Source organism: Corvus cornix, chromosome 1A (assembly GCF_000738735.6).
Source record: "Corvus cornix cornix isolate S_Up_H32 chromosome 1A, ASM73873v5, whole genome shotgun sequence".
NCBI classification, from domain to species: domain Eukaryota; kingdom Metazoa; phylum Chordata; class Aves; order Passeriformes; family Corvidae; genus Corvus; species Corvus cornix.
Window position 1 is genome coordinate 50,699,069 of NC_047057.1, and position 14,256 is coordinate 50,713,324.

Consider the following 14,256-nt stretch of genomic DNA (forward strand, 5'->3'; position numbering starts at 1 on the left):
CTCAGCGGTCAGGGAAAGTGGGGAAAAATGCATTCCTTGGGTAAAAAGGCAGAGGAGCAGCATCAGGAAAGAACTCTTTATTTCCCATAAATACAGCAGATTCTTCGCGCCGGGCGTCTCATTTTAAATGTTTGTTTTTCTTCCATTTACAGAATTTTGCACTGAAAATATATACAAGTCTATTCAAGAACCAAACAAGATCTGCAAAGAAAAAACCCATACAAAACCCTGAAGAGACCAGAAAGGGAAGTAAGACACAGCAGAATCCCAGCATAAAGACCTTGCTTCCCCCTCTCCTTTACTGCTTGCTGTGCCCAGCTCCGAGACACCTCACCTTCGCTGCCCCAAGCCAGAAGTGCAAGGCACCCTGCTCACCTCCATCTCAAACATGCCTCCTTCTACCTCTGGCAAGCCAATGCAGAGCACAGCTTACCTCTGCTTTTTATGATCAGGCCCTTTCCAAACCAGCTTAGGGATGGGAAGCAGCTCCCATGGTCCTGAGTCCCATGGGGTTCGGGAGTGCTTGGGATGTGCCACCCTCAGTCTCCTCTGCGCCTGCAGATCCCAGCTCTTGTGTCACAGTGATCAGGCGGCTGGGGCGAGCCCCCTCCCCACCACAGGGAGCCAGGCCTGCCCTCAGCTGCAGCAAAGGTGCACAAGGCACAGCTGAACCCCCCCCTAAGCCCCAGTGCAGAGCTTTGTGGTGATGGGCTGGGCTCCCATCTCCCCCCGACTCCCAGCCCATCACCCACCCCTCTGCGAGAGGACACTGAAGAGCTGAGAAAACCCCCCGCCCCACCAAGCTCTCCAGCCCAGCGGGGGAAAGGAAGTCTAAGTGCTACTTCCTCTCCCCATCTGGCACGAGGCTGCCGGGAGACTCAACCCCACAGCGTGCCCCTCTCTGGCCACCGTTCCCAAAGCTCATTATGATAGATAAAGCCTGTGGGAATGGTGTAGGCTTCCCTGCTGCAGGGGTTCAGAATGCCAGCTGAAGGGGCTGGGAAGGCACAGAGCAAGCCCTTCCCAGCCCCTGAGGCCCCACCCTGGGGCCCACCTCCCACCAACAGCTCTGTAAGCAGCTAGGACAGAGATATGTGAGGATCACTCCCCCTGACCCCCCCCAAAGCAAGGGCAGCTGTCTGCTCTCTGGTGCTGGAGAGATACCTAGGCTCTGCCCAGCCTTGTTCCACATCAGCTCCAGTGTGATCCCACCAGATGGAATCACTGGGGCCCAGCTCCAAGGAGGGGGCAAGGGGGACAAGAGAGAGCACCATAGAGCACGAAGTAGCTGAAGGGCTGAGAAGTGCAGAGGGGACGGACAAGGGAAAGGATCTTCCTTTGCTAGGCCTTGCCCTGGGCTGAGGTTGCTAAAGCTCCCTGTCCTTGTTCCCCTATGCACCTAAAGCGGGAAAGCAGGGTTAGAAGAGAAGCTGGACAGACTGGGGAGGGAGTGTCATCTTCAGAAGAGCAGGGAAGGCAACTGTTCACACACATGAAGCTTTCCACTCCACTTCTAGTCTTGTGGGATGAACATCTCCTGGCATCTCTGCTCTCCTCCTTGAGGCACGCTCCCTCTGGCCCTTGCCCGGCCATCTGGAGAATAGAGTGTGAGCACCAGCCCCCACCCGCCCTCCCATTTCCTCAGGCTGCTCCAGCCCCACAGGGTTGGCTTCCTAAGGAATCTGCAGTGTCGTGCCTACAACATGTGGCCCTAGAGGTTTCCCCAGGATTCTGGTGGGGGAAACTGGTCCACATCCCCAATTTCATTGTAGGTTTGCTCTCCCATTGTGAAGGTCAGTTTGTACCGTAGCCTCACTTTCTCCTGGAGATGGGAGAAAAAGGATACGCAGTCAGAAGCAGGGTAAGAAAGGCATGAGGCACAAACCATTCATGTCTCAGATGCTGCTGAGCAGAGGGAAGAGGGACAGGGTAGTGAGGCTTTGCCTGAGCACCAAGACCAGCCTCTGCTCATGCCCCAGGGATGATGCTTTTACCTTCTGTGGGTTAGCGAGCAGCAGGACTTGAGTGATGGCACTGGGGTGGACGATGGGATTGAATGCTGGCAGCTCTGTGCCTGAGGGAGGCTGTAGCTTCACCTTCATTATCTAGGGAGAGAGTGAGAGAAGAGAGTGACCACATTCCTGAGGGTGACTTGGCAGCCAGAAGCCTTGCTCCTGTATTTGGGAAGCTTCCACTGTCTAGTCAAAGAAAAAAACATTGTGAAGGCAATTAGAACTTGCTCCCATGCCCATAGCACTCTCTCCACCCACCCTGCCTTTCCTGCAGAAGTAGAATCATGCTTTGTCACAGTCTGGGGACCTCAGCCCCATCAGCTGTCTTACCTTGGGGACGGCAGACTGAAAGACAATATTGCGGATGGGCTGCGGGGCCGTGCTAAGCATAGAAATCACCACCACAAGCACATCAGGCCTCTCGGGCAGGGCATCCTTAGCAAAGTGGAAGAGGACACGGAAGCCGTGCTGATCATACACTGTCACAGGGAGGATGCTGCCTGGGGGAAAGACGGGGACAGGCAGCAGTCAGCCAGGAGCGAATTGGCCTTACAGCACCTTTCCCCATCACCCTAACTCCATACAAGTGACACCATTCTTCTTCAGCCTCCACAAAATCCAACAAACAAGAAGCTTCTTCACATCATTCCCTTCCATGTGTGCAGGGTTTAATCCCTCCACTCCTGCCCCCCTCTTTTTCCCCGACTCACTGGGTTTGATTGACTCCAGAGGCACAGTGATGTTGGCCAGCGAGATCTCCTGGGGCAGCGCAGTGGCAGGAGGCCGTGGTGGGACTGCAGTACTTCCTGCTGGTGTGGTGGCAGCTTTTGGAAGTGTAGCAGGGGCAGGCAGCTCTGAGGTCAGGGGCAGTGTGGGGTTAGGGGAAACACTCTGGAGCACAGGCAGAGCACTGGGATTGTGGGCTGTGGTGCCAGAGCTACTCCTGTTCTGCAGATCCCTCAGGGTGAGCCGAGGGGGTGGCTGCTGCTTCTCCCTGCGGGGGGAGAGAGAGAGCAAGGAGTGCAAAAGGGCACTGAAGTGCTATCCAGCACCCCAGAAATGGAAACAATGGGGAGAGATGCAAGACTGCACTACCAAGTGCTTACCATCGCACTTGTTGAGATTCTGGAGGCAAAGACTGCTGCAGCAGTGTCTTGCCCAGGAGGTCCAGGTCATCCAGGCCACTGCTGCTAGGAGACGGTTTGGGAGAGGATGCACCAGCATCTGCTTTGACTGGTGGTGGTGCTGCTGCGATAGGGGTGATACTGAGCTCATTGCTGTCTGATGACTGTGGAAAGAGTGCACAGGAGAGCCCCCAAGCAGGGTTGCGTATCAGCACCAACCATCAGATGTAGCATGTTTCTCTAACTACTTTTGTTGCTTTTGCCACCCTCCCCATCCTCTGCCCTAGCTCTCAGCACATTACCTGGAAGCTGTTCCAGCCACTGCTGTCACCAGCCTGGACAGGATGTGGTGCTGGGTCATTCAGGCCTGCCAGGAGTAAAAGCAAACATGAAGCAGTAAGAGCATTAAATGCGGCCTGAATAAGACACAGAAGCAGCAGGGCAGAACCGCCAATGTGGTCTCCATCTCTGGCCCCCATCCTTGCATGGGGGAGAGGCAGGAGGGTGATAGTGGTTTTATTCTGTCCAGATATCCTCATTTATAGTTTAGTTCTCACTGCAGTTAGCAGAAAAATGAATACTACTGACCTGACCAATCTGACTGACCACGTTGTCTACTTGATGCTGTGGTACTCAAAAGCACTTGTCTTAGGAAACAGACACTTTGTTGTGCAAAGAAGGACTCTAGAGCCTTTCTAGGATTGGCACCTCCCATGACTTCATGTGAGCAGTTCTGGAAGTCCCATGCATCTGTTGTCAGCTCGTGACTTCAACAGCAAGCAGTAAATATGGGGGTGACCCACCCTTGTGATCCCATCTGGGGATGTCCATTGCATCACTCTTGATTTACCTGCCAGGTCAGTTTTCCCAGAGCAAATCAGTGGGCACGTGCCTACAGGCTCTCTCTGACTAGCCAGAAAAACACCATGGGGCTGAAGTTCAGAACCACAGCAGGGTCTTTCCCTCCTTCTCCCTCACACTAAATGAAGGACAACTCTTTGCCTTTATTATTCAATTCTACCAGAGGTCTCTCTTATTCATGTTCCTGCCAAAGAAGAACCATCTATGCAGACTATGCAGAGTCAAAGAATAAGGAGCTTTTGCTCTGGATTTCTCACCTAAAGACATGAGTTCATCATCTAGCAAGGAGACAGAGACAGCTTGGTCAGGCACAGGGACTGCTGAGCCACCTGAAAGGGTGGGCAAGGCTGGGTAGGAAGGGCATGTTGCTGGAAGCTCCAGGCCAGACAGATCTAGAAGCGCTGAGGTGCTGCCTGCAAAAAAAAAGCTGAGAGTCAGAAACATTATCCAGGGTTACGCAGTGTGCTGAGGCTGGTTCTCAGCCTTCCTCACACCCCCCTGCTCTCCCTTCCAGTTCCCTTTCTTCATGCACCAGGCACATCCACAAGCCATTTCCTTATCTCACCAGCCCCACTCTAAGCTCCCGCAGATTTCCCCTTTCCACTTCTCTTGGTCTTCTCTTACACTGCAGGAAACCAGCAATAGGGTCCCTCTGCTTGACCCTCCTCAAGTCTTGTCCCCGTTCCTCAAGTCTGCTCACCTCGAAGGGGACCAGCCACCGTCTCCCCATTGATCTCTTCTCCCCGTACAAGCTGCTTGTAGAGATTGATCACCTGGGTCAGATTGTCATTGGCTTGCAGAATCTCCGCTGAAAGTAAGAGTGAAAATAGTGAAGAGAGTAACTTTTATACCCCAACTCTGTCTATCTCTTCAAAGCAAGGCCCAAGTTGCTGCAAACAAAAGCACTGCAGAGAGCGTTTTCACCATTCTGCAGACTGCACCAGGGTATATTGACACCTCCAGGGCAGTCTCAGCAGGAATGAGAAAGGCCAGATATGTTTACCTAGAGCTTCATCATTGTCTTCTGTGTCACTGGCGAGCCGGAAAAGCATGGGCCTCATGCGCTCACAGCGCTGATACAGCTCCTGGGGGAGAGGAGAAAGAGTGATGAGGTGAGCATCAGCTGGGTGTGCAAAACAGGCAGGAGGATGAGGGGATAAAGGCCACCCATCTCTGCTAAGTCCAGGGAGGATTCTGGGATTGCCTTTCCTCACCTTCATTAGGTCCTCATTGCTTTCTGTTGTCTCCCCCTTGCTGTAGTTTGTCACCATCTCTGTCAGCAGCTTCACGTTGTTGTTCACCTCCTCAATGGCATTCACCCTCTTGGAGATCTTCTCCATGCGCTTCTGGTCCTGGAGGGGAAGCACATGGGGAAGGATGTCCTAACTTGGAGAGGAGGAAGGCTGGGCCAGCCAACCACCCTGGACTAAAGCACACTGCCCTCAAAATAGCTCCCACTCCAGCGGAAAACTCCAGGCCATTTCTGGGCAGGAACATGCCCAACAGGGATGGAATTGCTGTAGATCTAGTGCTGCAGCAGGGCTTGGGCCACAAAATGCACCCGGGGCCATTCCTCCTAGTAGCCAGGGGATGGCAGAACTTGCACAAGGACTCTTTCACAGCTGCTGCAGCCAAAGTTTGGGCAGAAGCTTCATATGTCCGCACGAGGTTGCAGAGCCAGTCCTCCTTTGGTGCTAACCATTGCCACCCAGACCATGACCCCCCAGCTCCCCTTTTCCCCAGCCACACCTCCTGAACCATCTCCTTGATGAGCTTGTTGGCAGCCCGGAGATCCTCAGGATGGGAACTTTTCAGGAGGCGAGCCAGCGTCTGCAAAAGAGAAGGTACTTTTGAGCCCAAGCTGAAGGATGGCAGCTGGAGTCACTCTTGCAACACTAGAGCCAAGAGTTCCTCCCATCCCAAAGCTGTATCTGGCAGAGGCAGTGAACAATTCCAACCCTTTAGAAAGCTGAGCCACAGGAGCTTGTGGGCTATCACACACCAGGGAGAGAAGTACAACCGGCTGTCCTATTCCTGTTGTGGTTCTGGTTATGCAAGCTAGGTCTTTCCGTGAAGATCCCTGCATTCAAAACCTGCTCCTGCCTGCCCATTACCCACCATGGAGAGTCTGGAGTGCAGCAGCACTGAGACAGGAAGAAAGCCTGGTTTATGCAAGAATTGCTGTGGCATTGTAATGGACTCCTGGAACATCTTCACATGCCTCTTTCTGGGTATAGTTGGTGAAGAGGGAGAGCTCCCACTTTCTCTCCCTCTCCATAGTCAGTGAACAGTCCCATTGCCCACCTACAAATCCTCATTTGCAGACTCTGACCCATGGAGGCCCTTGCAGCAAACTGGCATCACACTCCTGCTGCAGAACTAGACCCAGAGGAGCCCAATACTTGCTGAAATGTATCAGCACTGATAACACAGAGGTTTGCCTGAGTGGTGACATAGTTCTGATGGAAAGACAACACAGGATGGGTCCAGGTGGCTATAAATGGTTGGGCAATAAGCAGATTGCAGTGCTGGGGGTGGGGAAGAGATAACAACAGCAGCATCTGGGGCTGGGATTTAAACCTCATGGCCAGATAACTCAGAAGTCTAGAGAGCTCACAGCAGCAAACCTCCCAGAACCTGCTTGGGCCAATGTCAGTGCCTCACCCTTTGGACCATCCTACAGCTAAGTGCTCCAAAGGTCAAACAGACCCACATGCCCCACACTTGTGGATGTTTCCTTTGTCATGATTTTGGAACAGGCCCTCATCATTCCTGTGATGCATTTAATGAAGGAGAGCAAGGGACCTTGACTTTCTGAATCTCCACATCAGGGGGACATAAGATACTGGAGCAGGAAGATGATGCCTACTGTCCCTCTCCTTGCACAAAGCCCTTACCTTGGATTTTTCTTCATCATCAAAGATGATGTTCTTGGGTCGAGGAGGAGGCGGTGGAAAAGGAGCATCATCGGGAAGTTTTGGGTCACACTTCACAATCCCTGCAGTAGAAACCAAAGGAGAGATCAGGAGGACTCACCCACTTGGGGATGGCACTGCCACCCATGTCTTTTTTCCCCTAATGGCCCACCAAATCCAGCTGGGACTGAGGGTACGTGGGTTATCCTGTTGCCCAAGAGCCTGGACTGTGTTTCCATTCGCCATAAATATCCCCTCTTAGAAAATTCCAGCATGTACTGCCAAAGCATTCACAGCCCTTCAGCCCCAGACCTTTCCAGTGCCCCATCTCCCATGAGAGCAAGCAGATGTGCCCTCCAACCCAGCAACTCATCACCAGCAACTCCCTCTGCTCAGCCAGGAGCCCCAAGGCACCTGCTCCTTCTCCTGACCCTGGTGCTGAGTCAGACTGATGGATGTCCTGGGTCTGGGCAGAGGGAAGGGAGAGCTTGTTTCAGATTCTGCCCAGACAAAAAATGCGAGAGGGCAAACCATCTGTCCACTTTCCCCTGCCAGACCACTGCCTCTCACCTTGCTTCTTCAGCATCTGGTAGGCTTCTGAGATCTTCACCTCATGAGGCAGCCCTAATGTCCAGCTGTACATCAGCTCCAGGATCTTTGACTTCACTTTTTCTGATGTCCGGCTGCCAAGATACTAGAGGAAAAGAAAAGAGGTGCCTTGAAGCTGATCTGAGCTGTTTCAAGTCCAGCCTATTCCTCTCCTCACCCTCCCAGAAGAAGTGAGACCGTTCCCAATGGCACAAGGAGGAAAGAGGAAGCAAGCAGGAAAGCTCACGAGGGCCTTGCAACACATCCTATGCTGTGCCTGGTTTCCACCACAGGAAAAACAAGAGCTGTGAGAAATGCTGCAGCAGCGGGTCTCAGGCAGGTCTCCTGTCACCTTGTGAAGGCAAGGGTCCTGCAAAAAGAAGCTGCTCAGCAAGGCAGCCCTTTAGGAATGGGGGGACAGCAGGGCTGAGAGAGGGATGTGGGTAATGGTCTCTGAGGCACTGAGGGTGAGCCCCAGGGCACTGAGCAAGGTGAGCCCCAGATGACCAGCACCCAGCAGGTGCCATGCAATCATCTTTCAGCCTTCTCACACGGGTCTGCTGGTGGTAGAAATAGTGCATGTGCCACCAGAGGCAAGTGGCTTAAGGCAGAGGACATACTCTAGGGTGCCAAGCAGGAGCACTTTAGAATGCTGGTGTCACTGTCCCTGGCCATTCATCATCACAGATCACAAGCTGTGACTGGCAGACAAAGCTTTTCCTTAGTCATATTTAGCCTGTGTTCCCTTAACTCTACACGTGCTGGTGTTCACTGCCTTGACTGAGCAGGGGAGCCCACACACCTTGTTCTGCAGCAGGAACAGCAGCATCAGCAAAGGAGCAGGTAATGACTCGGTCCTTCAGATGGACTCACCAGAACACCAGTGACCAAGCCCGGGCTTGCCCTCCAAGAGTGTCTCAATCAGGTTGGGACACCCCAGAAAGACATGGTCATGTCAAAGCTGGGGGAGGTTCCTGAGCACATGCAGCACAGACAGAGCCCAACAGGGATGCAGGGAAGGTGACTCCAGGCACACACATGAGCTCAGCAGTCTCACAAGTGCTGGCTGCACCATGTCCAGCTGGCCCTCAACTTCCTACAACAAGAATCAGCCTGGAACAGCGGGGTGAAAACTCACCTTCCCACCAGAAAACTCACTGGGAAACAAGGACTAGATCTCCTACTAACACTGTCCTGTTTCCCCCCATCCCAGTGGGTGTCTGACCTGTCTGCTCAGCCACCACTTTTTCCCAAAGCCCTCCTGCCACCAGGCACCAGTCCCTTCCAGCACAATGCCGTGAGACCCACCTTAGGGGACACCACCTTGATGAGCTCATTGAGGAAGCGGAACTTGCCCACCTCATCGTGGAAGCGTTTGCCACAGCTCTTCATGCAGGACTCCAGCACCTGGGGAGAGGGGTCAGGTGAGTCCCAGCATGGGGTCAGCAGCAGAATCAGGAGCCAGCTCCCTCCTGCTCCCCCCTCACCGGGTACAGAGCCTGTGGCTATTGTCACAGCAGCGCAGAGGGACGTCCCCTTTTCCCTCCCAGGTGGTCAAGCACCCGCCCACAGGGAAGCAAGAGTCTCGTCTTTGGGGCCAGTTTTTGCAGAGGTGGCTCAACAGCCCATACAAAGCGATACCCTTAGAGAGGTCACAAACAGCAGGGTCTCAAAGTGTGGATCCACAACACGATTAAGAAACATGGAATCCTTTAGGCTGGAAAATACCATCAAGATCATAGAGTCCAACCATTAACCCAGCACTGCCAAGGCCACCACAACAAAAGCCAAAAAGCTTCCTATCAACTTCAACAGGCTACGATCCTTCTAGGAACAAAACCTTTCCAAGTAACCTCTCCTGACTTGTGGAACCACCTTCAGTCCCTCTCCCACCCAAGGGCCCAGGTGCTCCAGGGCTCTCTCAGAGGGAGTTCGAAGTTTCCCATGCTTCTCCAGTCAAGCTGGAGCATCTCCACGCCCTGCCCCTCCATCTAGTTCTACCAGCCTGCAGATGCCCTTACCGTGAGGGCCTGGATAGCTTCCCATTCCTGTGGAGACTGGATCTTGTGGGCAAGAAGTCGGGTGGCAAGTGGAGGACTGGAAGGAGCGAGGGGAAAAGAAAAGCTTGCCGGTTATTGACAAAAAGCCTGGCACCTGTATTTCTGTCTGGGAATCCAGAGTTGAAAAGCATGTTGCAAGTTGAAGATGCTGATAAGGCACCAAGACACCTCAAAACCCTGAGGGAACCTTCCATTAGTGGACCATGACCCCCCACCTACCCCCACCTTGAGGGCCTTCATGCCTATTCAGCTCCTGGGACAATTCCATTGGATCTTACTAGGTGGGAAATCATTACCAGGCCTGTGACCTGGAGAAGCCTGGGGAAAGGACAAAGCACTTACCCCTCTAGCTCCTTATTGAGCTGTTCACAGAACGCATTGATACCATCCCAATCCAAGTCCTTGTTCAGGGGGTTTGTGGCTTTGTCTGCGGGCAAGAGGAGGGGACGGTGAGGAAAAAAAAAAAAACCAGCAGACTCCCACCCTGTGGAGGGACAAGGGTGATCCCACTCCCTCCCTGCCAACTGCAGCGGGTGCAGTAGATGGGGACGGCGTGGGAGGAAAAACATACTCGTGTCCACTCGCCCCTTCCCACAGCAGCCCTGTGCACAAACTCTCGCCCTCTCCTCCCTGCTGGCCCACCGTACCCCTGCCTCTGGCTCGGCCCTGGGGTCTCGCCCGCAGACCCCAGGTGAGCCAGCAGCCACGGCCCCCGCGTGCGACCCCCAGCCCCTCCCTCACGCCCCTGCGCCCCCCCACGCCCGCGCCCTCCCCGCCCCATCGGGAAGGGAGCGGTGGTCGCAGCCGCACTCACTGATGCGCGCCTCCAGCGTCTCGGGCTCCATGTCGGAGGCCCGCGGCTCCTCACCGGGGCAGCGCCGCTCCGCCGCCGCCCTCCCGCCGGGCCCGGCGCGGCCGCGCCATGGAGAGTCCCGATCCCTGTGGACACAGAGACCCGGAAGTCGGCCCGTGCAGAGCGCCGCTCCGCCGCCAGCGCGCCCCCTGCTGGAGCACAGCCCCGCTCCACCATGGGCTCACCGCGCAGGGGCAAGGAAAGGCGTTGGATGCGGAAGGAAGCGGAAGGCCCTCCCGGAGAAGGACACGGAGGGCAAGCGAGAGAGGGGCGGGGCAGAGCGCCGGAAAGCAGCGGCCGCGCGGAAACCGGCCGAGCCGGCCCCCTCCCGGAAGAACCGGTGTACTGGCAGGCGAAGCCACTTCCGGTGCGGAGAACGGGCACTTCCGGCGGGCGGCGAGCGCCGTGTCCTTTAAAAGGACACGGGCCCGGCGGGTGTGGCGCATGCGCGCTGCGCGCCCGCCTGGGCCGGGGAGTTGAGCCGGGGTCGGGTGCCGGCCAGTAATAAAAATAAATATAAATATGAATGGCAGCAAGTGCGGTCCCCTGCACTGATCTTTAAATAGCAGCTGATCTTCTGGCAGCACCCCGCCTGGCCCTTGTGCCCTGCTGAGCAGCGTGTGGGGCGGGCTGGGGGGGGTGGTTGGTGAATGGAAATGGCCGGAGCGTTGCAGGAAAACCAACTCCGTTTGTGCCCGCTTTCCGTGCGGCTCTGCCAGTCTAGACCAGCGCAGCTGTGACACCTAATACCGCCTGTTTTCTCCGTGCCCCAGGGGTCCTGGCAGGAGCTGCACGGCTTCTCCCCGCCTCGCTGCTTTCGTAGCTCGCTTTCGTGCTTTTCAGATCCCGAGCGAGCTCGGGGAGCTTTGGGGAGTGCAGGCTGTCTGAGGGGTGCCCGGTGAGGGTGTCAGCGGCAGGGGCTGGGGCTGGCCCTGCAGAGCCTCGGCGATAAGAGCATAGTGTAGCCTGTTCGGCGTTCCGGCCTCTGATGTGGAGACAGGCGTCTGAGCCCAGCGGTCCCGTGCTGGGTTACTCATTTACAGTGCTAATCCCATGGCTGACGGGGGGAACTGCCCTGTTGTCGCACCTAATGGCTTTTCCTTATGGATAGCCATTGTTTTGGTGAGGGCTTTTTGGTCATTAAAAAGCACTTTGGGGCGCCTGAATGTAGTTCTTTTTTTAACTGTTACTGCCTTGCATCACAAAGCCCTCTTTAAGTGCCTTTCATAGAAAATTGCAACATCCTTCCCTTTGCTGTGTTCAGGCACGTTTTACACAGGTTATTTTAATCTTATGAGTCAGCCCTGCATGTCACTATTCCTTTGATTTTTCTGAGAATCCTGAAGTCATCCCTAGGAGCCCTCCAGGTCATGTACGATCTGCATAGAAGGCACGCATCGCTCCATCCCCCACAGCGATGCCTCTGAATGAGAGGTTTTGCAGGCTGGTGTTTTACACAGCCCCCTTTTGCTCAGGTTTCGGTCTGTCTGAGTCTCGGGCTTGTTTGTTTTCCTGTCTTTGGCAACACCCAGTTGTTAACAAGCCCAGGATGAATGGAGGAAAGCTGCACCTCTTTTCGGCTGGTTGCAAACAATGGCGAGTGAACTCGTGCATAAAAGTCCTGTCAGCGGCGACCTTGCTTTTATTTCTCACAGATTTAGGAGTCTCTGTCCCCTTTGGTACATCTGCTTTCCATATAACAAGGACCCTAAGTGCAGCCAATGGAAAAAGATCGGAATCTGAATTTTTGCTCCCTGTAAGAGCGGCTAGATGATGTGTGAGGAACAACCTTTTTCCCCTCGATTTATTTTTACCGACAGCTGGGATTTTAAGCTAGGTTTGGACGGAGTGAGGCTCCAAGTTGTAATTAACACCGCTCCGGAGGGAAAGTACTGGAGCTATAATTAGCTTGTAGCCCATTGTGGAGGGAAGTGATGGCCAGAGGCCTGGATGAGCACAGCTCATGGGGGCAGAGTATGGCCCTGGTTTTGGCAGAGGGGTGCAGTCCTAAGTTTGGCAGAGGGATGACTGTGCCGGCTTTGACAGAGGGGTGCAGTCTTGGGTTTGGTGCAGTCCTGGGTTGTCAGGCCCTGCAGCAGCCGCCCGCAGAGGGCACCAGCAGGCACGGCAGCGCCTGCCAGGGCAGCTTGGGCTCAGCAAGCGCTCCTGCTGCTTGTGCACTCGAGGTGAATCCCAAGCAGGCCAAGTCCCACTCCATTGGGAAGGAAAGGCGGCCTCACAGGAGTAGCCGGTGCGCCTGGGAGAGGGGTTTTCCACCCACCAGGTCGTCTTCTGCCGGGCAGAACCACGCAGTCACCCCCTCTGTCCCAGTGTTTGTTTGGTTTCTCTGCCGTGTGTGTTTATGTGAACCCTGCGATGTTTTTCAGATGTGCTTGTGTGCGCTTCCTGCTGGGTCGTCAGCTCTGGCCCGTGACATGAGCTTCCCTTTCCCCATCATATTCCTCTTTCTTTGGCAAGGTGTTCTGCTGGAGACCTTTCACTTTCCTGAAGCTTGGTGCTATGGTCTTTTGTTTTTTTGGTTTTTTTTTTTCGTTTTCCTGCTCTGGCTGACTCCAGCAGCCAGTTCCTGGGGGGTTGGCTCATTTTTAACTCTGCTACTTTCTCTTGGAAAAGAGAAGCTGGCAGCACCTCTCCTGACATCACCTCGGACCATGCACCTTGTTACACAATCCTCTGGATTTGCCATTCCCTGACCTTGGCTAATCTCCTTCCTTTTGCAATACTTTTAAGCACCTTTCCCAGCAGAGGGCTGCAATTACAGAGGCAAGTATAGAGTTGCATACTTCTCTAGGAGGGAGAGCAGGTTTGAGCTCCTTTAATCTAATAGGAAATGTCTCCTTCCCTTTCATATGCAGCACTTTCTTGTTGTATGCAATCATCCACCAGGATTGCTCCCTTCCATTTCTTTCAGCAGTTTCCCTTTCAGCTGTAGGAAGACCTGTCCCCGGTGATCAAAGGCATCCTTCTACAGCTACAGGAGCAGAATGAGGAAACAGGATGCTGGATAAGGGATCAGAAAACCTGCCGGCTACATGACTGCAATTAAGCATGTCTTGAAGCAAGACTCAGGAAAATACTCAGCTATGCTCACTGCCTCAGTTTCCCTGGTTGTTAGCATGGGGGTATAATTTCATTTTCTTCCTTTGGGGAATTGCCTTGACCTCTGTATACCAATTTTCCTTTCCACATTGGTTCTGTCATTAGAGCAACTGGCTCAGCGAGACAAGTGAAAGAAGCAAATACCAGAGTTAGAGGTGAGCTGTGCAGCTCCGTTTCCTTGTGTTCAAGCCCTCCTTCCAAACTCAAGGGGTGTCTTGATCCCTTTACTGAACAGGCAGCAGTGCCCTTCTGGACAGTGTGAGGAGTCAAAGTGTCTCCCTGCTCCCTGGGGAAGGCTCAAATGGGTTTGCTGTTGCTGATAGCTTCTTTCCAAGAAAGTGCAGGGCATTTGCGGTGTGCTCTGAGGACATGGGAATGCTCTTGCTGCTGAGGAACAGTATCTGCAGCAGGCAAAGATGAAATAAAACTGATGGGACGGAGCCCTTGTTGTAGCCGTGGCTCGGGGGCTGGTAGGTTTTGTAGCTGGTAAGCTGGAACCTGAACAGGAAGACCTGCCAGGTTAGAGAGAGCTGCTTGAATTTACGGGGCTGAAGTGAGCACTGAGGGCCCTGAGCCCGCAAGGGGGAGTCTCGATGGAGTCATTCACAGCAGCACTGATGAGATCAGCTCCAGACTGGAACAGATCCATGACCGATACCGTGCACTCGGTGCTCGGGAGTCAGCAGAGGCACTGGAAAAGGTGACCAGATTCACCCATTCTTG

At 54.2% G+C, this 14,256-nt stretch overlaps 1 protein-coding gene across 1 annotated transcript; it reads right to left on the bottom strand.

Annotated features, from left to right (window-relative positions):
* Positions 1 to 62: 62 nt before the first annotated feature.
* On the bottom strand, positions 63 to 10,507 carry GGA1 (golgi associated, gamma adaptin ear containing, ARF binding protein 1). Its single transcript, XM_039571129.1, has 17 exons — positions 10,375 to 10,507; positions 9,903 to 9,987; positions 9,522 to 9,597; positions 8,809 to 8,907; positions 7,483 to 7,606; positions 6,895 to 6,995; positions 5,747 to 5,827; positions 5,212 to 5,349; positions 5,001 to 5,082; positions 4,698 to 4,805; positions 4,255 to 4,410; positions 3,439 to 3,503; positions 3,119 to 3,300; positions 2,723 to 3,006; positions 2,343 to 2,512; positions 1,995 to 2,105; positions 63 to 1,822 (listed from the first exon to the last, which is right to left on the bottom strand). The coding sequence occupies exons 1-17, from the start codon at positions 10,403 to 10,405 to the stop codon at positions 1,712 to 1,714; spliced, it is 2,004 nt and encodes a 667-aa protein (XP_039427063.1). The 5' UTR covers positions 10,406 to 10,507; the 3' UTR covers positions 63 to 1,711.
* Positions 10,508 to 14,256: the final 3,749 nt, after the last annotated feature.

Coding starts and splice junctions, on each gene's coding strand:
- GGA1 (XM_039571129.1), bottom strand. CDS start 10,405: ATGGAGCCCGAGACGCTGGAGGCGCGCATCA. Junction 4,806..5,000: donor AGACAATGATGAAGCTCTAG/GTAAACATATCT, acceptor TCTTACTTTCAG/CGGAGATTCTGCAAGCCAAT. Junction 3,007..3,118: donor GAATCTCAACAAGTGCGATG/GTAAGCACTTGG, acceptor CTCCCCCCGCAG/GGAGAAGCAGCAGCCACCCC.